Source organism: Anser cygnoides, chromosome 5 (genome assembly GCF_040182565.1).
Source record: "Anser cygnoides isolate HZ-2024a breed goose chromosome 5, Taihu_goose_T2T_genome, whole genome shotgun sequence".
Lineage (NCBI taxonomy): Eukaryota > Metazoa > Chordata > Aves > Anseriformes > Anatidae > Anser > Anser cygnoides.
The window spans coordinates 64,153,487-64,177,912 of record NC_089877.1 but is presented as its reverse complement, the minus strand read 5'-3'; the positions used below and the strand labels follow the sequence as shown (position 1 = coordinate 64,177,912).

At 42.0% G+C, this 24,426-nt stretch overlaps 2 protein-coding genes across 3 annotated transcripts; one reads left to right on the top strand and one right to left on the bottom strand.

Annotated features, from left to right (window-relative positions):
- Positions 1 to 22: 22 nt before the first annotated feature.
- Positions 23 to 18,968, bottom strand: L2HGDH (L-2-hydroxyglutarate dehydrogenase). The gene is made up of 10 exons (XM_048066097.2): positions 18,833 to 18,968; positions 18,501 to 18,616; positions 16,746 to 16,897; positions 14,139 to 14,270; positions 11,776 to 11,938; positions 11,178 to 11,212; positions 9,473 to 9,640; positions 7,419 to 7,576; positions 6,063 to 6,194; positions 23 to 2,690 (listed from the first exon to the last, which is right to left on the bottom strand). The coding sequence occupies exons 1-10, from the start codon at positions 18,913 to 18,915 to the stop codon at positions 2,495 to 2,497; spliced, it is 1,335 nt and encodes a 444-aa protein (XP_047922054.1). The 5' UTR covers positions 18,916 to 18,968; the 3' UTR covers positions 23 to 2,494.
- DMAC2L (distal membrane arm assembly component 2 like) lies at positions 18,879 to 24,191 on the top strand. 2 transcript variants are annotated; one of them, XM_048066099.2, is made up of 5 exons: positions 18,879 to 19,017; positions 19,216 to 19,325; positions 20,734 to 20,942; positions 21,794 to 21,965; positions 23,160 to 24,191. In XM_048066099.2, exons 2-5 carry the CDS (start codon positions 19,222 to 19,224, stop codon positions 23,272 to 23,274), a joined length of 600 nt encoding a protein of 199 aa, XP_047922056.1. In that variant the 5' UTR covers positions 18,879 to 19,017; positions 19,216 to 19,221; the 3' UTR covers positions 23,275 to 24,191. The 2 variants fall into 2 exon arrangements, with proteins under 2 accessions (XP_047922056.1, XP_047922057.1); XM_048066100.2 differs by having other exon boundaries at positions 18,963 to 19,008.
- Positions 24,192 to 24,426: the final 235 nt, after the last annotated feature.

Here is a 24,426-nt window from a genome sequence, read left to right as displayed (position 1 = left end):
AAAAATGCAAGTTTATCCCAAACTGTCTTAATGCATTTATTCGGAATTTCAAGAATTACCATTGCACATGTCATTACAGGTCCACGTCAGGCTTAGGACCAGTTCTGCCCACACATACCGATATGAGAAAAAGCTGTGAAGTGGTATAAGTACAGATAAGATACCCCTACTTTAGGAAGACAGGTTCTGCACCCTACCCTCTAAATAAATAAAGTAATTCCTATTAGGTGGAGATACAGCCATCTAAATCTGATGAGAGTTAGCAAATACCAGTGAAACTTTTCTGTAAGTCAGGAGAAATACACAGAACTTACAGCAATTTTAAAAATACGCTATTTTAATCACAATAGTGAAAGGCAAGGTGATTAAGCCATCCCAGTGAGTTGGACCCTTTTAAAAAAATACTTTCATACATTTTCACACTTCATGGGCAACACACAATGTATGTATGTATTAAACCCTGTTATCATAAATCACTGAAGTTATTACTTTAAAAATGTTTATAGCTTTATTTCTAAAAATATAAATATTTTGCAGAATGCTGCATAATTTGAAACCTTCAGTTAAGCTCTACCCCAAAATAATCATCTCCTGAGAGTAAAAAGCACAGCAGGCTGTGCAGTTAAATGTGCTGACTTAAGATTCACCACAGTATATGACTGCTTTACATTTTAATGTTCTTTATTCTGTCAATACATGTTAGGGCCACACCTCGTGTGGGAGGAAGTTGCTTTTGCAATCTTTTTGTAGTATTTACTGTTGATAGGCAACAGTTCTGGAGGGGAGTGAAGATATGATTGTTTCATTGTGAAGATATAACTTGTACACTGAACAGCATTTTAGCATTTGGAACATCTGAATCTTTGTCTAGTGTTATTGTGGCTAAAAATAAAGACCAAAGCTTTTCTTTGAAGGACTAATTATTTGCATTTCCAGGTTGCCCTTATATGGGAGTCACTTTTCCAGTAAAGTAGATGTCACCAGAGGAAAAAAAAAAAAACAACACAACAAAACCCAAACAGATAGGTTAAGCCCTGGCTCTCTCAAAAGCAGCTCAGCTCTGTACAGTAAAAACATCAGCTAGCACACCTGACCTTCTACGATAACACAATCCCTCATGCATGTCAGAGAGGTACAGAACATAAATGAAAAAAAAAAGCATGGCAAGTCGCCTGGTAGCAAACTACCCACAATTATCTGTATTACCCAACATCCTGTGAACATCTGCTTTAAAAGTACTCTGAAGTACTTTGTCCCTCGGGCCACATAATTCTTTTTTGTAGCAATTATGCAGAACACACCAAGATACTGTTAGCTTAGAACTTGTTTAACATCTCTTTATATTTCTCCAGTCTCCACGCAGATTCTCTTCTAGGTGCACTTCTGATAAAGCTTCAAGTAGCAATAAGAGCTCACAAGAGTAACCAGTACTTTCTAAGCGCTCCTCTTGCCAGGCATGAGGGAAATGGGAAGCCTTCCTGACTCACTGCTGCTGGGGCTCCAAGGGAAGCAGAATGCAACATGACTCAATTAAGACAGGTTTCTGTAGCTTCCCTCCCTTCACATTTGCTTTTACAAAGACCATTTCCACTAGATTGCTCAATATGCTGTACAAAGATAAGCTCCTTTTGCCCTACCAGTACTCAAAGGGTAAAAGCAAACAAACAAAAAAATACCAACCCAAACCGCCAAAGTAGTTCCTGATCTGTGATGACTTCCCAGGTTTAAGTTAAATGAAAAATGACTGTTTATATACACATTTTAATTTCTGCTCTATAGAAAAACAGAGACAGATCAGATAGACTGCGTATCTGAATTGCATATCTAAATTGACTTGGATTTGGTAATCTCGTTAGGCTTATTTTTCGCTGAAATACTTTACGTTTATGTAAAAGGCTCTGAATATTGTTTTCAGTCTCTGATAAAGCTTTTAATTCCATATCTGCAGAATCCTTAAGCAGGGCTTATCCTTCTATCTCCATTATTTTAATACAAGTTAGGGGACTGACAACTCTGAACCAATTTAAAGAGATGGAGAGAAAGCACACAGAGAACCACCCCATGCCTGGGTGGTTCTTTTTCAGAGGTGGGCAACCCAACCACAGAGACTCTTCCGGCACCACCTACCGCTCCCTGCGGTCCTGGGAGAACCTCGCCCTGAGCCTGGCACCAGCCCCTCCGCAGGCTGCTCCTGCTGAGGTGGACGAGCCTTTCCTGTGAACCTGTCAACGGTCCGTTTGCTTGGCTCTTGCAGATGCCAATACCATACCAGGTCTTGCCAGGAACCATAAATCCTTCACTCAAGAAATTGACGAGCTGTGGGCTGGCAAACATTTCAAGTGCTGGTTTTGCACTGCACAGCTATACCGATGTTGATCTTGCAAGCAACACATTGCCTGTTTCATCTTTGTCATTAAAGGCTGCAGAGTTCATTCAATGCAGCCAAGCTGCTACACATACGAGAGGGGGAAAACAGCACTGCACCTGGCAATATTCACAATTCAAATCTTCGCTTCACTTCATCTGCAATCATTTTTGCAATGGCAAGGGAGGAGGTAGCAGCAGGAGAAGGGGCATTTCGGACATGGAGAATTCTGCTTCCAATATCTCCCGTGCCACCATCAAATACGAAGTCATCTACCAAATTTCCATCGCTGTCCAATGCTTGAGCTCTCACTCCAGAGGGACCCCTGCAAAACAGAGGAGCTCACTGTTAGAAAGATAACATTGTAACAATCCAGTCAGCTTAACTGAAATATGATAATATTAGTAAGCCCTTTAAGAAAATGTAGAGGACCCAGGAATTAGTAACATTTGCAATACATTTCAAAACCAGACCATACAAAACCATATACTTTTGAACTGAATCCCTTTCTGTAATATTAGGGAACCATCCCACAGAAACAAAGGAAAAGACAAGACATCGGTCTGCTTTATTCTAGATCAAAAAAGGAGTCTTATCTGAAGTTATACGGATTTTGAAGTTACAGATTTTATCCAAGCTTTGATACACTCTCTCAGAATGTCAACACAATATTTAGCATCAAATACCAGCAACGATTATATAAACAGCCCGAAACACCCACATTTTTTCCAATGTTTACTTCTGTCCAGAAAGGTAAAAGCATTGACAAGCTGTCTTGTGGCTTTTGGTACTTGCATACATTGCCTCATTTCTAGTGCCAGGCTTTTCCCATGAAAAGTAACGTGTGACATCATGAAAACATTTTATGGCTGTGAAGTTTGCACAATACATAACCATACCTTTCCACACAACAGCCAAGATGATTATTTCACTGCCAACATCTTTATCGCTTGTGAAAACCAAGGAGCACCTAATAATTTATCAGATTAAAAAGTAACAATGACTTCCCATTGCTATTTCTATGGTATCAAGTGCCTCACAGTCTTTTAAGGAATTTACTACCATAGCATTCTTTCCCATGTAAGTTTCAAAGTACTCTAATTCTCATTTTACAGGTACAGAAAGGGGAAAAAAAAAGCAAGACACCTCAGGTGCATAGACAAATTTCCTGCTGTACTTTATGGGTAAAAAGGAGGAAGGGTTCTCAGACACACTTAACACTGACAAGTTCATCTATACTACATTATTCCAGACTATCACATTATAAATTGCATCTTTGATTATTCTGCTAAATTTCTGCAGGTAAACATATTTTCAATGTTTGTCCAAAGTCACAAGGCAGAGCAGGGAGCTGAACCTGATCATCCAAATCTTAAGGCAGCATCAACTCCTGAACACTGTGTCCATGTGAAGAAGACACGTCAGGGCGGCAGTGGCTCACACGTTAACTGTGCTTGTTCCAAATCCTTGCAGGACACAACTACCTGCAGTCCTGAACCTCATGCAGCAACTGCCTGTCTGTCAGCAAGCAGGCTTTCTTCACAAGCATACGTGCTAAGATTTTCCCAGTGCTGATTTTAGAAAAGATGATAAGGCTGCATAAAGATTATTAGGATTACTGTAAAGGGCACTAGCACTCATGTACAGAATTAAGAACCACAAAGGACATGCAAACATTTCTGACTCCCTTGTCTTATTCCAGAGGTGAAAGCACTGCAGTAAACACGACACCATGTTCTCCTTAAAGATAATTCATAGGCAGATAGGGAGAAATCTGAAATAATAGCTCATTGTAGACTACTTCTGTAGAGTTTTCCATCTCAGAGTCTCTGTGACCCTCTGGTGGCAGAACCAAAGATACTACACTTTATTGATTATGAGTCAGTCTAGGAAATTTGCTTCCGTTCAACAGACACTGGCTTGCTTGTCCTGTCCTGCCATTCTCTAACACCTTACTGAGTGTTACCACCTCAGCGGGTTACTAGAGAAAAAACATAAATGCATTGTTCATTTGGAGTTAGAGAAGCAAGAATCAAGAGTATCATTTTACTAGAAAATAACCCCCGAAGTGGAGATTTCTGCTGTTCTGTAACAAACACAAGAACATTCATATTGGGTCAGACCATAGGCTCACCTACCCCAGCAGCTTGCCTCCTGCCAGTCACATGCCAATACATGAACAGACCAAGCCCAGAAGACTTCTTCCGACTGTACAGGGGACTGTACAGGGACTTCACCTCTCCAGTCCTGAACAGCAAGTTTCTCCTTTTTCACCTCTCCCACAAGGCCCAGATTTGCAAGTCCACCCTCCGCAAACAAAGTTCTGGAGATCATTTCAGTCTCCCATACTGTCTAGTTTTAAGTCTCTGAAGTAACAGGGTAAATGTTACGACATTTAAGAAATGCTTTGTAAGCTACTTGTTCTTCCTATAAGGAAACACTTCCTTATAGGTTATAAAATTCCTCCTTCTCCATTCCACATCATTTCTGAAGGTTGAGATCTTCAATTTCCTGAAAGCAGAAAAATCAACTCTTTCCCAACCTTATGAAGATTCCCAAGGAAAAAGCAAACAATGAAATCAGGCTGTGGAGTCAAAGGCTAGTCAGGCTTTTGGGGGAGCGCAGGGCAGTGTAACGAACTTGAGAAGCAGAGTGGGAGATGTCTCAGAGTCATTACAGTAAAACAAGGGCAGGTAGCCAGGCAGAGGATTTTCTGTATTTTTTCCTCATTGCGAAGTCGCTCTCCTCCCCAAACAAGCCCTCTTTTTTTCAAAAGGAAACCTTTTGTTCTGAAATAGCAAGCCTTGTCAAACATGAATTTCATGCCAACGGTATTCTGCCTGAACTCAGTAACTCCTTTTTTTTTTTCTCTTATTTTGCATTTTCTCCCTGCAAATATTTAGACAATTAAACCCACCTCCACGTACTTTAAATGCCTCAAGCTTTCTTCACAAATCTCTTCAGTTCCCTGTCATTTCAGTACTCCTTTGAATTTGTTTCTCCCTCCACACCTTAAGCTGAATACATTTTATTGACATGATCAAACCAAGGCATTATTCACTCCTATCTGATGACATAGTGCTCTCAAGCACACACAAAAACATCACTGTCCTTCTCCATGTAAAAAACAGAGGTGCAAGCACTTCTTGCAATTTCTGCCAGCTTTAGTTCTTTTCTAGCACTACAGTTTTCCACTTTTCATTAAACATCTATGCCTTACGCCATATGTTCCCTTCCGGAGGGAAATTAGCAGTCTTCTCCTAAATACATGAAATTTATCCAGGGGTACCTATTATGCTACATCCCTCCCTCTAGTAGTATCAGTAACAGCTCTCAGGCTTCCCCATTCACTAGCCATTCACTAATGAATTTCATTAATTTTGGTTCACAAAGAAAGCAAACACTATGTTCAAGCTACTTGATGTGTCATTTGGAAGTTTTTTTTTTTTTTTGGCATGTCTCCTCTGTGAATTTCAGCCTATGGAGAGCAAACAGTAACAAAACTATTCATCAAACCTGCCTATACGTAAGTTTACACAATATAAAACACCTTCCTGGAGAAAGCATCCAAATATTTTTATGCTTTGGTAGCGTATTTTGGTGGGAGAAAGGAGGAAGCTATGCTACATTTGCTACGATCAAAAATAAGAGATTAAACAAGCCGTTGGGAGTTAGTAACAAGAAAAGTTTTCTTTACCTGAGTACGTCATTGACAGTGACCTCTGGTATGAACTTCTGAAGTTCCTTCACCTGTGCACTAAGGAAACACGCTCTGTACATTTCACTCAGTCCATATGACAGGTTTCTCAGTACAAGCTTCCATAACCCACTGTAGAGAAGAAATAACTGCAGTAAGAATGAATCTTCCGTGATATATGCAGCCACGTCAAACTAACGTCTTTAGAAGGTACCAAATGCAATGGCAGAGCAAAATTTCCAATTCCCTACATCAATAATCCAATCGTTGCTCTCTTCTTGAGAAATACATGCTTGTCCTTCCCTGTTTCATCAAACCTTCAATACAGAGCTGTAGCGTTCATTTACGTTCTTTCTGTGGAACGTAACTCCAGACTCCAGTCCTTCCTATGTCCAGGATTTTTGACTGATCCAACCAAGTCGAGGCAAGAAGCTGAAAACCCACATGCATGAGAGAAGACGGCCATACTGCATGAGACTTTCTTCCAGTCGTTCTGAAGAGATCATCTACCCCTAAAAACCTCAGCTTTCAGTTAGTGAATCTTGTTACGTCTTTGCAAGCCTTGCTTGCTTGGTTTTCCAATATAAAAATCTACAGATAATGATCAAGATGTTCTCAACACTTTCCTTTAGTAAACTGCATTAAGCTGAGCTCCTTGCCAGGAAGCTATTTTGCAGTTCCCTGACCTGTTCTGCAGCCTCTCTTTGGACCCTACCCAATATTTTCACCTCCTTTTTTCCTGTCTAATTTCTAAAATTGAGCACTCAGTTCCTATCAGCCCCTCATAGAGAAGCAAGATTTCTCTCAACTTCTACAGATACTCTGTTCATTTATGCTTGCATTTTTAGCAATGATTCCTAGCTCCTCCAACACGCTTTGTAGGACAGCTTCCCAGTCTTTGTGGCTCTCAACACATCTCCTTGCACTTGGATATTTTTAAATTCATACTGATGACTTGATCAAGTTTAACACGACAATCCAGACCACTGTGTATTCTCTCTTCCAAGCAATCTCTGCAGAGATTTTAATCCCACTGTCAACATTGGTTAAAATATTGCACTCCATTGAATCAGAACCAGTACCAAAGCAGCTCCATTAGTAACAACGCAGCTCACCAATGCCTCCCAATAAGCAGTCAAATCCTCAGACCAGCTGAGAAATGCCTTGGCAGTTTACAAAAACTGAAATATTAGATTACACAGAGTTGAATCTCTTTGGGAAGTCCACCTGTATCAGCACAACTGCCTTTTAACACACCAAAAACTTGACAGGGTTTTTGATGAAAACGAATTTCCATTGGATAATAAGCTGACCTTTAAATTACTATATTGAGCAGGCAAAAAGACAAGATATTACCTGTACAGTACAGCATCAAAGAAGTCTGTAGTACTGAAGTCAAACAATTTGTAGCCCTCTCGCTTAAAGGCTAATACTGCATTAGGACCAAGCCAAACGCTGCCATCCATTCTCGGTGTGAAATGAAATCCCAGGAACGGGAACCGAGGATTAGGAACCTAAAGCAGGATACAAGTTATTACAGCTAACCTCAGCTGCTACAAACCGGATCAACGGAACAGCTATCCAACCACCCAGGCCAACAAACTACTCCAAGAAACATGGGAAATATTTGTGAGAAGGAAAGCACAGTACTTACAGTTTATTGTGTGAGAGAGTGAATAAAACAAACCCAGACACAATAAAGGAGTTGTCCTCCCGATAAATGGAAATAATTCATTTTAAATAAAAAAAAGTGAAAAAGCAATTTAGTTTGCCATTTTATTTCCATTCACCACAACAACATTCAAGACAAATAACCACACAATTGGCTCCCGAGCTGGTTTCTCTGTTAATTGTGCAGTTATAGCACGTAACTAATTGAAAATGCTGAAGAACAGAGCAGGGTCAAGTCAGACTGCATCCCAGATAAAGCAAAACAATCAACGTATGAAGAAGTATACGTGATTTCTCAGGCTATAAATAAGTCAACCCACAACAAAACCAACGACACACAAATACTATTCACCAATAGTAATTACACTACAATAAAGTAGGTTATAAAATATAAGGAAAACCTCACCTTTCCTGTATAACTCAAAACAACCATGGTTAGCAAGCCTGATTAATAGGAATAATAAGTATCTGCAGTTTCTTTTTTTTTTTTTGTTTGCGAATGGAACACAGTGTAATTGTGTGTGAAGGCTGACAGAAACAAGCTGTCTATACCCAGAAAAAACGTATAAAATAAGCACATCTCTCCATGTGCTGGTGTTTTAAGATCTTTAGCTGTTTAGAAAAGGTGCCTACAGAGGCGACCATCTTACAGTCTGAAAATAAACAGTTATTGGGTCTATCAAAACATATCGAAAATAGGTTATGACTGAAAAATTACTTCAACATAAGTTTCTGTCCTGTATTCAGAACACTGCTTTTCCTGTCAGAAATACACTTCAAATTTTTTTCTAAGCTTACTGCAACCACCCCACAAACTACATCCATTTCTGGTAACAAGTCACTAAGCGAATAAAGCAGTTTTCTAGTCTTATTACCACATTTGGCCTTAACAAACTTTCAAAGGGTACAAACTCTTCTCCCACAGCCATGGCACAAGGCTGGAAGCCAGTTCCTACCAGTTCCTCCCCCCATCCCAAGGCAGGATCCTGCATCATTCCCAGGTGACAGGAGGCCAGAAAACGTCCGATACCTGGAGTTCCATGGGGGTGACCCGTGCCAGCTTTTAGCAGGCAAACCTAAGCTCATATGAAAAAGGCACTATTTAAACATAACGCACGAACTGATTAAATGCTACCCTAGGAACTCTTTTTTCCTGACCGATAATTTCACTTTCTCTTTGGAATTGTCCCTCTTTGTCACACTATTTTTCTTACCAGATTGTAGAAATCTTGTCCTTTTCCTACCACTTCTATTTTTTTTGTCATACAAAGTAAAGTTAATTCAAAGATGAAGTTAAGAGACATTTATCTCAGTCTGAGCCTTCAGGAAACAAAATTAAGCCCTGCACCTAAGTAATTGATAATTTACTGTTGTCCCTCATTGACTTCTGAATCCTGCCAACAGGTTTATTTTATAATAGAAGGAAAAAATCCAGGCTTTTGTGGGTATATGGCTATCATGTTAAATGTTTGATTCTTTCCTTAAAATAATAATAATACCAATCCATTCCTTTAGAAATGAACGGATAGAAAACCTCACTGGCAATAATTTTCCCTGATGACTCTTTTCCTGTTCCTTAAGAGACAAACTGTCCTGTCAGAAAGCAACTGAACCTACGCTGAGATGTTGTGCATCACTACCTTCAGTCTATCAGAAACAACAGTGTGATATTGCCCTTATTTCTGTAGTTTTAGCAGTTCCTAGAACACACTGTGAAACATGCACAAGAGAGTACTTACCGGGTAAATGTTTCCTTTAACCATATAGCACTTTTCTGGTTTTAGCACCAAATAATCCCCACGGAAGGGTACAATACGAGGCTCAGGGCTGCAGCCGCTGATTTCAGACAGGCGGTCTGAGTAGAGTCCTGCACAGGTCACAATGTGCCGACAGTAGATTTCCTCACCCTGGGTGGGGGGAAAAAAGGCAAAACCAAAACCAAACAGTTAAAAATTGAACATATCTACTAAAAGAACACCTAAAATTCTTGAAAAAAAATGAGTAAAAAACAAAAATAAAAACAATCACATTTTCAAAACATTTAGTTGTTTCATTTCAGTTCTCATTTCTTATTTCAGATAATATTTTCCTTTATTCCCTGGAGGAGAACTATCATAAAAGTGCAACTCATTGGATAGGTAAGGCTGGAAGAATCTTTAAAGAATAGAAGGGAGGAAGAAAAAAAAAAAATCAAGAAATGTCATCAACTCTCAAACTACCTTCAAGTTCCTTACACAAGCATGCTTATTGCACAGGGCTAAGGCCCACCACGAGAGTCACTCGTGCTCCACACTGCTCCTCCAGCTAACCAACTATCTCCCTTTGGCACTCCCTCATTGCTGTCTGCATCCTACAAAACACTGATGCCACACTAGTGCAGCTCCCTGGCCACATTTTCCTTGCCAGAGGGCACATTGTAGGCGAGGTACCTAAACAACCACAAGATATTTGGTTAAATAATGCCATTAACAGATTTCACCCCCGCACTGGGAGCGGTCAAGCAGTAGTTTATCCAGACACCTAAGCTCATAGCACACAGTTATGGGGAGCTGTTAAATAGCTAAACACCTTACTATCTAAATGAATTAAAACAAATCACAGTCTATGTTTTCAAATACTATGTGGTTGGTTTTTTTTTTTTTTTTTAAAAAAAAAAAAAACAAAACTTTTTTTTCCCCCATCTAAAAATGTTTCTGTAAAGAATTCACTTTTTGATGAGGGAATCTAACAGATTTTGGAAGCTGCCTTTTAATGAAAGCGGGGAAATAGATCAAAAAAGCAGCAGCTGTAACTTGAAACACTATTTGTGATGTGGTAGGGAAGGTGTTCTTTGTGCATGTGGGGCTTTTTTTTGTCTTTGTTTTCCCCTTCTCTCTCTCTCCCCCCAGTAAAAAGTGCAGATATTTTCTCCTGAAGGTGAAAAGATTACAAGTACGTTTGCTGTGCAGCATTAACAAACCTGCTTTAGCCACCCCAATACATGTACCTGTTTTACTACATTACCTTGTGGCTTTCTGATAATAAAACGACTCCAAATGTCTCCTTATCGTTTTTATAAATGTCGAAGACCAAGAACAAACATGAAAATACATGTTTCTCTCTAAATCATAAAGTAATAAAAGGAGTCCATGGAAACAACAAGCGTAAGAATGTGCAAATAAGGAAGATAAGGAGCACATACCGTCAAAGATGTCAAGCAGCAGAGAGTTATACTTTCATTGTTATTCTCAGCACACAGTAAAATCTGAACATACTTGTATGCTTTGTTAACAATTGACTGAAGTTGTTCTATAACAGCAGTCCTAGATGACAGTGAACATGTTACAGAAAAGCACCTTTGAAGCTTTCTAGAGGCTGACTAATGCACTAGGACTTGACAGCAATTCTTAAGAAAAGGAGAAATAGCTTCCCATTACGCAACTAAATCTTGAGTTCAGTTCTTACCTTAGAGTTCCTAACAATGACTGGGTATTTCAGTCCTGTAAGAGAATTAGACAAGAGAAGAAATTAAGAATTAAGGAATTAAGAGGACACATAACAGAAAACTGACAGAATTAGCCACTTGACACAACGAAGGGTTCTTCCACTGGCAGATCTTCAAGCTACAGAACAGCTACTGTTGGACGTAACTGACATCGTTGGACATAACTGTATTTATAAATTAATAGTTGTCATTTTTTTATCCTTCCATAATCTATGCTATGTGTACCACCACAGATCTAACCCACCTATTTGGATGAAGAGCACTGTCACAAGCACACACATGCAATATTCTATTAAAATCAAATTTAGCTGGAAAGAAACTACATCTATTTTACTGTCATTTTCATCCACCAGTATTAATTGTTTTGACTGAAAGGTGACCTGCCTGGGAAAAACAGCGAGTTTGATGAATACTCTCACTAACATAATTTTGCCTTTTTGTCTAAAAACATCCTTTTCAGGCAGAAAATTTAAATCACATTTCTGAGCCTAACGCAAACATGTTTTGAACTAAATCTTTTGCAGGACTGTAGTAAATGAAGGGCAAAAATTGCCTTACCATCTGCACTTTCTGAAGAACTTTCTTTAGCCATCACCATGCCTGTAACTTCAAAATCAGTCAAGATTGTTCCACCTGCTTCCTGGAAGTCTTCAGCGTAGGATTCGGCCACTTGTTTATAATTCACAATACCAGTATATGGAGAATCAAGGGCCATCAGTCCCTGAAACAGTATTAAGATATGAAAGAACAGTGAAGGTTGTATGTGCAATTTGGTCTTTGATACAGAACGTATTTCCCCCGGAGTAATGTGCACTGCCACCGAGAAGGGAGTACTGCTGTCTCCCCATCCCAGGCTGCTTGTTCCTAGTCTCTCCATGTGGCAGCTCCAGTGGCAGTGTTAGTGTTTGCTGACAACTAATATGGCGAAAACTGCTTACAGGGAGTTAACTGATTGTGAAAATGCAGCAAAAACAACTACTTGATACAGAATGCTTAATGTTAAAACAAGCTGCCTAATCCTGACTTCAACTAACACACATTTGTTTTTCACCATGTAGTATGCAGTTCCACCTCCAAACAGTCACTTGGGAGTTCACCTGATGCACGGCTACTACCAATGCCTCCTGCAAGGCTAAAAGATATGATCTAGCCTGGTCTCAACACCCACTGCATCGCACATCAGAGAGAAAAGTCCCTTCTGAGTTAGGCAACAGCCTATGCCTGACCTAGCAGAAAGCAAAGGGTTCAAGTTTAGTGCAGAGCTAGATTTTTACATTTTTCTTAGAGATATTTAACTACTTTTTCTACCAAAATAGCTCAATTTCTCACTTACTTTTTATTCTGCTATATGTCAGAATGTTTTCCTAGTTCCAGCTAGGACATTGGGATAGTAGGATTGCTTTATCTCACAGAGATGCTTCAAGCATAAATACACTGAAGACCGTCAGCCACCTAGATACTACAATAAAGGGCCATTCACAAGCCTGAGACAGATAGAACGGTTTATAAAATTGCCTTCTGCACAAAAGATTTCTCTCCACTTGAATGGTCTTATAATACATTGCACTGTATGTGCAGTTACCTTTCCTTAGGAGAAAAGGATTCAGCGCAGGAAACCAAAGCAAGTGTAGTAAGACCCATCTTAACCCAGTCATTTGCAGAAGTAAGTGCTCAGATGGATCTTGAACATGCAAAGAATGTTTTAAGGAGTGGATACAAAGTGTTTTCAAGAAAGAAAAAAACAAGATTCCCCTCCAGAAAATTTTTGTCTGAGCCTACAGCCGCTCAGAAGCAATGAGTCATGCACTGCACCAGGCGCAAGCTGCCAGATGAAACAGTATGGGGAATTTACATCCAGATTTTCCTCTCAATCAAAGGCAAACCAAACAATAACAACTTTGTATTCCACAAACCACGCACATTTCTCCTGCTGTCAAAATAAACAAGAGCTGAGAAGTGCTACATTACAGCCAAGCGTATAGGAAGCAACTTGATCAAAATTGGCTTGAACCAAGTCTGTATTTGCAGATGAGAAGGAATTTTCATTGCTGCATTATAGAGCTTAACACAAGTTAAACAATTTCAGTGGGAAGGAGCAGAACTGTCCCAGCATAAACTCAGATATAGCAGTTCTGACCTTGGCAAAGGAAAATCTGCCTATTGACCACAAAAACATACAAGCAAGCTCCTGCAAGTAGAAGGGAAAAAATTAAAAATCACTAATTCCTACTGGCACAAAACCTGCTTGTTTTTTCCCTGAACACATATATACATCAGAGAGAACACCTCTTTGTAAAGCTGAGAAAAGGATGAAGTTTGAACAGCTTGCAGGTTCCATCTGTTTGCCTGTAGATTCAATCCTGTTCAGGGATTATAGAGTCCCCTTTCCACTTTAACTCAAATGACTCTGATTCTTTTTGTAGGCTACAAGTGAAATGAGTTACCTGGTCTCCGATTCATGAATTCTGGCCCTTGTGACACAAACCAGAATATCATTTGCAATTAGTGCAGCAGCTCTTTATGACTTCAGCACACAGAGAATTGATGAACAGTGAACAGATAAACAAGGGAATGAGAACACACGAGCAGCAGCAAAGCAGGGTGAAAGTAAGCATAGACAAGAAAGATTCTCCAGGATCATCTTATGTTGTGTTAGACCTGGTCTGATTTGTATGTAAGGGCAAATACACATGAATTGGCCTAAGAAGTTACAAAAATGCATGGATACATTCTTTTTTTTTGTTGACAATTGTATTTGTTCTGGATTTTCAGGCTTCCATTTGTCACCCATGCAATTTACCTCAAGTTGTCACCCATGCAATTTACCTCAAAGCAGAAACATGTTCACATTAAATTCAAAGATAACATCATCTGAAAATTTGAGATCTCACATGATGGTTAAATATAAGAAAATTCCTTACCCTGCAGAAGGGTTCTTTCGCTTGTATTTCTTTTGATCCAATCAATTTCAGACCTCGGACATTGTTCTGCAGCCCTCTTTCATACAGAGCTTTGAGTCTTGGAATTTCATCTTGTTCAACGGCTACGATTAGCTTCAAAGAGATAACAAGGCACACCAGTGAGCAAAATACACAAAGCCAGTTCAGCCCTGGCATCCAGCCCAAACAAGCAAGCCATAATGAATGTGTGAACGGTGAATTACAATGCAAAGGGAAAAAAACAACATGGTTTGTGCCACTACTGGCACAAAAGTCAAAAAACACCACTTGTTACTGAGAAAGCATCAATATACTAAGGAGAGTTAAAAACAAATGTTAATATATAGCTCAAGTGACTATCCGTGGAAAATATTTGCTAAAAGTACTATAGGACCACATATCTGAATGGGAAAGAAGAGAACATGATTTCAAAGAGCCACTGGGATGCTTCCAAAAAATAAAATTGAACGTAACCCAACATGTACAAATCTCAAACTGTCTTGAATAAAGGACGTGTTCTGACATGGCATCTCAACTGAACTGCACCAGCCCCGCTCATTTCAGCACGTCGTTAGATCACAACTATCGCAAGAGATTTATCCAGGCTGTGATATCCGTGCCAAGGACACCAGAAGCAAGTCTCCACAGACCACGCTACTTCCAGGCCGTGCTCAGGTCTGGCAACACTGGCACCTTTGCACTGCCAAGGCACCAAGTTCTCCAAGCCTGGGGTTGCTCTATTTAAAACCAGCTGTAAAGTCCCAATATCACCTCCCCTGGAATAAACACTGCTGAGGAAGGTGATGCACAAATACACAAATTCGGTGCCAGCAAAGGACCAACAACGCTGTGGGGGCTGTGCTAGCCCTTCCCAGGCACCACACCTCTTAGTGCTCTGAGTCGAGAGCAGGCTTCTAACTCTGGGTGTGTGGCTGCACGAACCCACAGTGCCATCTTGTGATCAGCACCGCAGTTTAGGGTGCACAGCATGAACATCCCAGCGAAAAAAAAAACGGAACCAGCGCTGGTGCGGGGCCCACCAACACTGCCACATCCAGGTATCTCAGCTCTGCACCCAGATCTGGAAAAGATTTGCACCCAGCTCCCAAATGAGGCTGAGGAAAAGCCACTGAGCTAGGAGGCCCTGAAGTGGCATTTCTCTTAGAAGTGTTGCACAGACCCTGTCTGATACGACACGGGCGTGTGTTGTCTGAGACGTTTATGAGTGACCTGCAAAGGGGAAACCAGGGAGGAGAGAAAGTCAGGTGCTGGTTTAGAGTGACTCAAGGTGGTTCAGAGAAGAGGCAATTGTGAAAAACATCAGAGGGACCTTCCGAGGTGAACGGGAGGCCAACAAAATGGCAGATGAAATTCAGTGCAGAGTTAACGTGAAATGATGATCACATAAAAAAATCTTAGCCTCATATATAAAGTGATGGGCTCCAAGTTCAAAGTTATCAGGACCAAGGTCTTGGGGTTGTGACAGATGATCCTACGAAAACATCAGCTTCATGCCTACTGACAGTCCAAACGCCCTAAATTGAGTATTGCGAACAATTAGGAAAAGGATACAGGACAATAATAGAGAACTTTACTATCTCACTGTAAAAATCCAGAGTCTGACCACACCCTGAACACTGGTGCTCATCTTGTATCAAAGATGCATTAAACTAGAAATGGTTCAGATGACAGGGATGACAAGAGTCATGAGGCACCTTCTCTAAGAGGAATGACTGAGCAGGCTAAGACTCATCAGCTACAAGAGATGACTCTTGGGGAGGAGGAAATATAAATTTACGCATGGCTTGGAGAGTATGAGCACAGAACAACTGTTCACCACATCTTCCAATAAAAGGGCTAGGGGCCATTAGATGAAGCCAGCAGGAGCCAGTTTCAAAACAAGAGGAGGTAGTTCTTCATGCAATGGGTTGTTGATCTCTGGAAATGTTTTTAATTGAAAAACACTTGGACAAGAAATCCATTGAGTTAATGCAGACAAAACAGATCAGGCTCAGAGAATAACCTGAGCTGAAAACAGTTGGAAGCTGGGAGATTTAACAATTAACATATTTGTTTGTCCTGTCTGCATTCCTCCCTTGGTCTCTGAAGATAATTCTAGAACCACGTTGGGTGAACTCTGATCTGAATCAGTACTGCCACTCTTCTGTCTCCAGCATTTCAGGTTATATTAGTTGAATATAACATGATATAAATGCACGTACCTAGGTCACACCTAAAGCTGTATTCAAGTTTGAGTCTTTTCGGAGCCTGCTATGCCAAGAAGCATAGCATATGCATACTGAAAGCCTTTGTGTTCCTTGGAGTTAGTGGCTCTCCGTGGGTGCCCTCCTTCCACCGTTACCTAGGCTATTTCAGCTCAGCCCCCAGATGAGGAGAGTTATTCTTTAGGCTCAGATAAGGAACTAACTTAGGCAGATGTAAATAAAACAAAAAGGACCTTCATCCCGAAGGAAGTAAGTTGCAGAAAAGCAACATGGAAGAAAATACCATACCCAGGCACATGCTGTATATTGTAACATACATTACAGTTACAGTTTCAAAGGTAAAAACACACAGCAGTTCCTATACCTTCCCACACTGTTTATATGGAATTCCCTTCTGGTCACAGTACTCATAGCAGAGAGCTGCACCTTGCACACACAGCTTAGCTTTCAGAGATCCAGGTGTGTAGTAAATTCCACTGTGAATTACACCGCTGTTATGCCCGCTCTGGTGATGAGCTAAATAGAAAGAAAAATACACTATTAAAATACACGTTCCCAAGAGTGGTTAATTATTTCAGCTGTCAGAAAAGTGAGCAATTTGAGTTTCTGCCCTAAATCAGTGTTACAACAAGAGATGCTCAACTAAGATAACTGCACAGCACACACAATTCCTCCCCTGGTTCCAAAAAGCTAGAAAAAACACTGACACAGCAACAGTTAGTTAATAACAAACCAACAAGCCATCACAGATTGCAATGTGCTGAATCAACGTGTGGGGGTGGTTTTTCCTCCAAGAGCTACAACTGCATGCAAATCCATCCAACCTTTCTACACGTTAAAATTAATTTTAAGAAATCCTGTTTTTAAAGCAAAATGCATCCTTAAAAGCCTCATCTAAAGTAATGTCCTTGTAATCCTCAATTTTTTTGGACATGCTGGCAGGACTGGTACACTTTTCAAGTACTTGTGAACTGGATCAGTTTGCTATTTAATTATTTCAGTTTAATTAGTTATAAAGTAACCAAGTAAAACGGAGGCGAAAATATCAAGAGCATTTTTATTGAAATAATTTCATTTTACTGTAACATGTTTTATCAAAGTGATTTAAGTTGAAGTAAGAGGTTCTCCCTCCTAAAATATCGACTCACAAAGGTTGCTTTCAAACAACGAAGCAACAGGGCTCAGTCTTTATTATTTCAAAGCCAGGAGAGATGCCCAGGTGCAGAGTGCCTCAAGATTTCCCATACCCCTAAAAACATAGGAAATAACCACTCTGATGTAAGCAGGCAACAGTGGGAGCTGTGCCACTTTACTCTGGCTAATGTTGGGCCAGGAACTAGCAGTATCTTTCCAGGTCTCACAGCATTATTACTTTACCTCCGAGCTCCCACACAACTGGGAGCACCTTGTGCAGCACCTACAGGAATATCGAGAAAAAAAGGGGCAAATGACTGTGGTTTACAGTGCTAGCAATTAATAGACAAGCGTAGGGAGTGCCAAGACCAGCAACACCCAAACGTTTTTAAATCGCTCCCACTCTGTACGGCACTGAAACAGCCTCATCCTCGTCTCTTTGCAACAGCAGGAAAAGGTAAAAGCAACAGAGCAATACCTGCAGTGCTCCTTCCTTCAGTCATTTGCCCTCCTTGTCCTTTTCCCCCAAATCCCAGCTGTGGTGCAGAGCCCGGTACCACCCGCTGCTTGTGACCTGCTCCGCGCTCCCTCACCGCTACCTTTCACGCGTGGCTGTGGAAGCTGGCAGCACAGACCACGGTCTCCTGACTAGCCTGGCAATTCCAGCAGCGAAGCAGAGTGATGGCAGCTCTGACGGACACCTGATGGACGCGTCCTTGGAAGAAGAAATCCCATCGGGGCAAAGCCACTGGCGTCTGGGAGCAAAGACGCCCTTCCCGAGGGGAAACCATCACTTGCTTCAATGACAAGGGCAGACGCTCTCCCACTGGCGCTCACCCACCCAAAAAAGCGCCTCCGTTCAAACACACGCGTACAAACTAGTGATGTTTCGGTGAAGGTGTTTCAGTAACGATTTCTGACAGACCAGCAGCGGGAAGCCCACGAGCGCAGCCGGCAGCGCGGCTCCGGGAGGCAGCCACCATACCTAGCTCCTGCTCCTTCTCCAGCACGGCGAAGGCGAGCTCGGGGTGCCTCAGGACCAGCTCCCGGGCGGAGGCGAGCCCCACGATGCCCGCACCGACCACGGCCACGTCGAAAGTGCTACAAAACACACGGAGAGGAGGCGGTGAGGGCTGGTCCCGGCGGCTGCCAGCAGCCCCCGGCGGGGCCGCGTCCCTCAGGGCGGGCGAGGCGCCTGTCACGGGCGCCCCCCTCTCGCCTCGGCGTGTGTGTGAGGGAAGGGCTGAGGGTCCCCAGGACCGAGGGGAGGCGGCGGAGCTCCGGCAGGGCCGCCCCGCTCCTTCCCCGCGGCCTCACCTGCGCTGGCGGCGCTGGGTCCGCCACAGCGCCCCGGGCCCGCCGCTGCCCGCCCGCGGCCGCAGCAGCGCCGCCGCCGCCATTTTGGGGGCGGTGAGGTACACCGCGCCGGGGCGGGCTCCTCCTTCTCCTTCTTCTCCTCCTCCTCCTCCTCCTCCTCCGCTCCGAGAGGCGAGGTGGTGGCGGTGAGGGGCGGCCGGGGCAGGGCAGGGCCGGGCCGGGCCGGTCGGCCTTGGGGGCAGCCCGGTGCGAGGGGAAGCCCCGAGGCGGGGCTGAGGGGGGCTTCCCCTGGAGACACCGCCCCGCAGGGCTGGCGGAGCCGGGTGGGCCTGGCGGTGCTGCGAGTAACGGCTCCATTTCTCCTTTCCCCTTTTATTTTCAAGGACGTGATGCCGGTGGGCAGGGCCGTGCCGACAGCACGCAGCCTGGGCAAGGTGCTGGCTCCGGGCGCGAGCAGACACTTCTGGGGGTGGCTGAACGCCGTGTTCAACAAGTAAGGGGCACGGATGGGGTTGCTCAGTGAGCGTGGTGGGTCTGGTACACCCACCACACGCTATGTGAAGAGGGGCAGACTAAGGATGGGAGAGAACGTTTTCTGTCATCAGTGGTCTTTTCCCCCAGGTTGCGTGTTGATGCTTGGCAGGGTTGTGCCTTCACGTTTCCAGCTATGGAGCAGCGGGTGCCGGAGGAAGGGTGCGCTTCGCCCCCCTCCTTGAGGTAGCTGAGGCAGGCTGGCAAGCGGGGTTCTTTCTCCCCATTCACCAGTCTTCCTTTGGCCCCCAACTGCACTGACACCTCAGCCAATATTACTACTGTGTCCCATTTAATCATTCAGAAAAGCATCTGACCAACATTTAATAACGTTCTGCTACACAAGGATTTCATGTTTACTTTCAGAAAGATAAAGTCCTTCAGAAAGATAAAGTCTTTATCTTTCTTTTTCAGAAAGATAAAGGCTTTTTCAGTGTAGCGCTTTCTCTCTTCATAACTTTTACCAGTAGCTAACAGCCTTACGTATTCTAGCACTACAGAAATGCCTTGCATGGTGCGGCTGATGGCTGTACTGGGGTGGGAAGTTCAGCCAGACCAGAGTCCTCTTCTAGTTTTATGCTTCTGTCTTCAGCATTCCTCACCAAACTAAGAAAGATAGCCTTTTCCTGAATAGATTTGGAGATTTTAACTATTTGCTGTAATTCTTGAGGAAAAGCCTTCAGGAATGACATATATATGGAGGCAATATGTGTAGTGATAGGACAAGGGGTAATAGTTTTAAGCTAAAACAGGTTTAGATTAAACGTAAGGAAGAAAATCCAGGCCAGGCTGGATGGGGCTGGGGGCAGCCTGGGCTGGTGGGTGGGGTCCCTGCCCATGGCAGGGGGTAGGATTAGATGGGCTGTAAGATCCGTCCCAGCCCAGGCCATTCTATGATTCTATGTTCTTATATAATCAAGGTATCTTTGCAAGACAAATTTACAGTTGTTGTGAAACCTTATTCTGGAAAGAGAAAAGTGTTTTGTTTTGTGTGTGTGTGTTTTTTTTTAATCTCTTCTTACAGACATGGAAGTAAACAATTAGAAGAGTTAACATGTGCCAAGTCAAACTGCATTTGTATTCTTTTGTTACCAAAAGTAACTGCTATTTAAAATAAATTAAGTCAAAAACAAACAGAACAAAACAAACAAAAACACAACAAAAATGACAACAACAAAACAAATGCCAGGCTGATTAAGAACCAACATGAGCCAAATACGTAGATTTAAAACACTTCCAGGAAATCATATTCTTAGACTTCTGCTGTCTTATTGTGTCCGTAACTGTATATTTCTTACGCAGTATTACTACAAAGATAATAAATCTGCTACCTTATAATAAACATGTGAATGCTCTTTCTGTTTTGGCAGAGTGGACTATGAACGCATACAAGCAGTTGGACCAGACAGGGCAGCTTCAGAGTGGCTGCTGCGGTGCGGTGCCTTGGTGCGCTATCAAGGCTCTGAGAAATGGCAGCAGGACTACAACGGTCTCCCCACTGGGCCCTTGGGGAAATACAAGATAGAAGCAATTAATGCCACCGAGTCTTGCATCATGTACAGAGGATTTGACTATTTGGGTAATGTAGACCCAGCAGTGCGAACAATATACTGAATGGTCTTAGTTCTTTTCAGGTGCATCAAAATATAAATAACTGGGTTCTTTCCTCATTCTGTAGTATGATTTAGAGAAATCTTACGTTTGTTTTCATTCCCTTAAATTGGCCCTATGAAGATTTAGCAGTTCCTAAGATTTTGCTGCAGGTTTGCCGTGAAGCAAAAAGAAATAGGGAACTTCCTCAGCCCTTACCTGAAGTAACAGTAGCACTAAGGAGGTGCAAAAAAGATTTTATGGTTCATGGGATTTATAGTTAAGTAGTTGGTAGCAAAAGGCACTATTTAAAATATTCTTTTTCTTATAAACCGAGTGATGTTTCCAATGTCATAATACTGCTTGTTCTGTAGGCATTTATGGTGATCTTAAAAGAAGCAAACACTCAGTTTCTTATATAATAATAATGAAAAGATTAAAAAGTGTTTCAGGTTTCTTTAAGTAACAAAAACCAGAATGGGGAACAGGTCCTTTTTTTTTTTTTCCTTAATTGGAATTACACGCATTATTACATTCCTAACTCAGTCATTCTGTATCACCCAGATTTGCAGAAGTTTTTTGTTACTTGCCCATGTCAGAGCTGTTAGAATATTACCGAAAGGGTGCAAACTTTAGGGTTTCTGTAATTTCAAATCCCATAAAGGGATTTTGGAGATTCATTACGCATTGTGTGTCCCCCCCACACTCCCCACACATAGAAGCATGTTGCTGTATGTGGAAGTAGTTACTAAATTTGCAAGTGAGAGTTTAACAGCCAGTACAAGTTGTTGCTGGTACTCTGAAGGAAACACTTTTTGTCTTTTTTTTTTGTCTTTCCAGATGGTCTTGAACATGTTTCAGAAATCAAGCTGCAGAAGTGTATTTACATACAAGATGAGTGTCTGAAGAGGCTCAGTGAGACTAAGAATCTACAGAAGAGTCTCCTGCAGCTGAAGATAATTTCCTGTGGGAATGTCACGGATAAAGGCATCATTGCACTTCACAAGCTGACGTACGTGAACTGCTGAGCTTTTCTCTATCACCCCACAGCTCTGGGATTATTTTGACTGGAAAGGCTAAAGTCTGACTGTTCCTGGGCTGTTTCAGACGTGTGTGGGGCTGTGGGATGGCTGGGTTTGAGGAATTGACCTGAATGGCAACCTGGGAGGGATGGCACTGCCGCCACTGGAGATGTTTCTTCAAGTGTGCTTGAGGACAAATTGTTGTGGCTAGCTCTGAAAAGACATGTGAATTAACATGTAAATATTAAAAAGCTGCTTAAGGTTGGTATCAGGTAGTTAATGTAGCACAGAAGCCTGCAGCTGAGAAAGCCAGAAGCATCTGCTACAGTATGTAAATCTATAAATTGTGCTTCTGTCTTTAGGGCTGAGCGTGGCATTCCCTATTTACACCTGAAGTAACTTAGGCAGTGTTGGTTACTGCACAAATTGCTCTCTGCCAACACAGCCTTGGCAAGAGCGGTGATGGAATGAATGAAACGCTGCTTCCTTTCATGTTAGCACACTAGGGTGGTTTTGCTTGAGAATAAGGAACTGCTGATCACCATGGCTTCTACTCCTGACACCCCTATTGTGGTTGATTTTCAGGGTATCTTGTAACTTTTATTGACTTTCTACACCGTACACAGCTTCCTGTTATCTTGTGCTCAACATAGCCTTAAAGGTCTCAGGCCGGGTCTTCTGCTAGTGTTCAGGCATGGGAAGAGGTATGAGCTGGGTGCTGCGCTCCTCTGTAGCTCTGAAGCACATCGTATGTGCTTTGTTGAAGTGTGGACTTGAAGTAACTCGGAACTGTTCTAGTGTTACGCAGAGTTACAGACATCTACAGATGGGTGGGGGGATGAACTGGATTTCATCCTACAGGAAGTTATAGTTAAGGACTTGGAAATATTACTCCAATTACTAAATAAATTAAAATTACTTATTAAATTGGTACTTAAATTATTAAATACTATTTAAAGGAATCTTGTTGACGTGGGGGGCTGGGATCTCTCTTTAAACTGTGTAGACAGACTAAATTTGTGATCAACTAAAAATTTAAAGCACACGCTTCAGAAAAAAAAATCTTCCGTTAGGACCAGTAGCCTTTAAAATACTCATAATAGCTCCAGTGAATAATCCTTTATCTAATTTCTGAGTCAACAGTTAACTAGTAGTTGCTAACCTTTCTTTGTATGTATTTGTAGGAACCTTGAATATTTGTATCTGAGTGACCTTCCTGGAATAAGACAGAAAGAAACTACTGCTCGTGTCCTTCAGCAGGCACTGCCAAACTTAGAGCTGGAGCTGGATTTAGAATAAATGCAATTTCACATAAATGAAAGGTATTTGATTTCATAGTATTTATCATATGTTGCATAAATGAAGTTGTAGACGTTACCATATTTGCAGGTATGGAAATAAGCCCACATCTCTCAATCCAGCCTTAAAAGCTGTATGCAATCTGTTGACAAAATATGGAAATTAAATTTCACGATGCTTAAACTATGTGGTGAACCAACAACCGTGAAGGCAGGATTCTGTATAATTTTATTTTCTGATTTTATAGGAGCTGTTAATTCATCAATTAGAAGTTATAAAATATTTCATTGAACAGAAATTCAAATGCGAAATGTCAGTGAAAAGAATGTCAGCGTTGTGAAACAGCAGTGCTGTACAGCTTTATTATATGGTGCGGAGGCCGTGTAAATGTTTAGCCTCTGAGCATCTCACCCAGTCAATGGGTGACGGTTTTATAAATAGCCTATGGGCCTTTTTCCTGTTCTTCACACTTTAATTGGTGTAGCCTTTGTTTTCAACGGATTAAACTACAGACAGGCAGGCCGACTTCATGAAAACCTGAGCTGATGAAGCGTACATCTCTATTTGTGGAGAAGCAGGTTCTCTTTACGTATGCCTTTGTTCACATTTTTGCCGTATGCTGACATGGACTAAATTCTGTGTAGGTCGTTAGTTGCAACCATGTCACTTCTGCTAAATAGGAGAACGATTCACCCTCAGGAAGAACATAGCATTTTTAGTCTAATTCCTAGCTTCGGTGGTAGTGGAGAGAAAGACGGTAGGTGGCAACTTCAAGAAAGCAGGTTTCATGGTAATGTGTTGAGCACGGCTACCTTGCCATAACTGAGATTCTCTTTCCTTATCCCTGATTGTCGTCTTGTCCTCTGAGGTAAATGGTGCCAAGCACTGGAAAGAATAACATTTTTGTGCTGGCTGCATCATGGGGCCGATTCTTCATTCTCTCCTAGCACAGAGCAGACACGAATAATGTCAAGAAATTAAATTCCCTCCAGCCTGCACTGCCTAGGACCATGTCCAGGAACTGATGCTGGGTACCTTGCAAATATACAGAATGAGGTGACTGACTAGCCATGCAGGAAGGACAAAGCTTTTTGAGTGTAACCAAAACTACTGATGCACTCAACAACATTCAAGATTAAAATAGCAGTACTG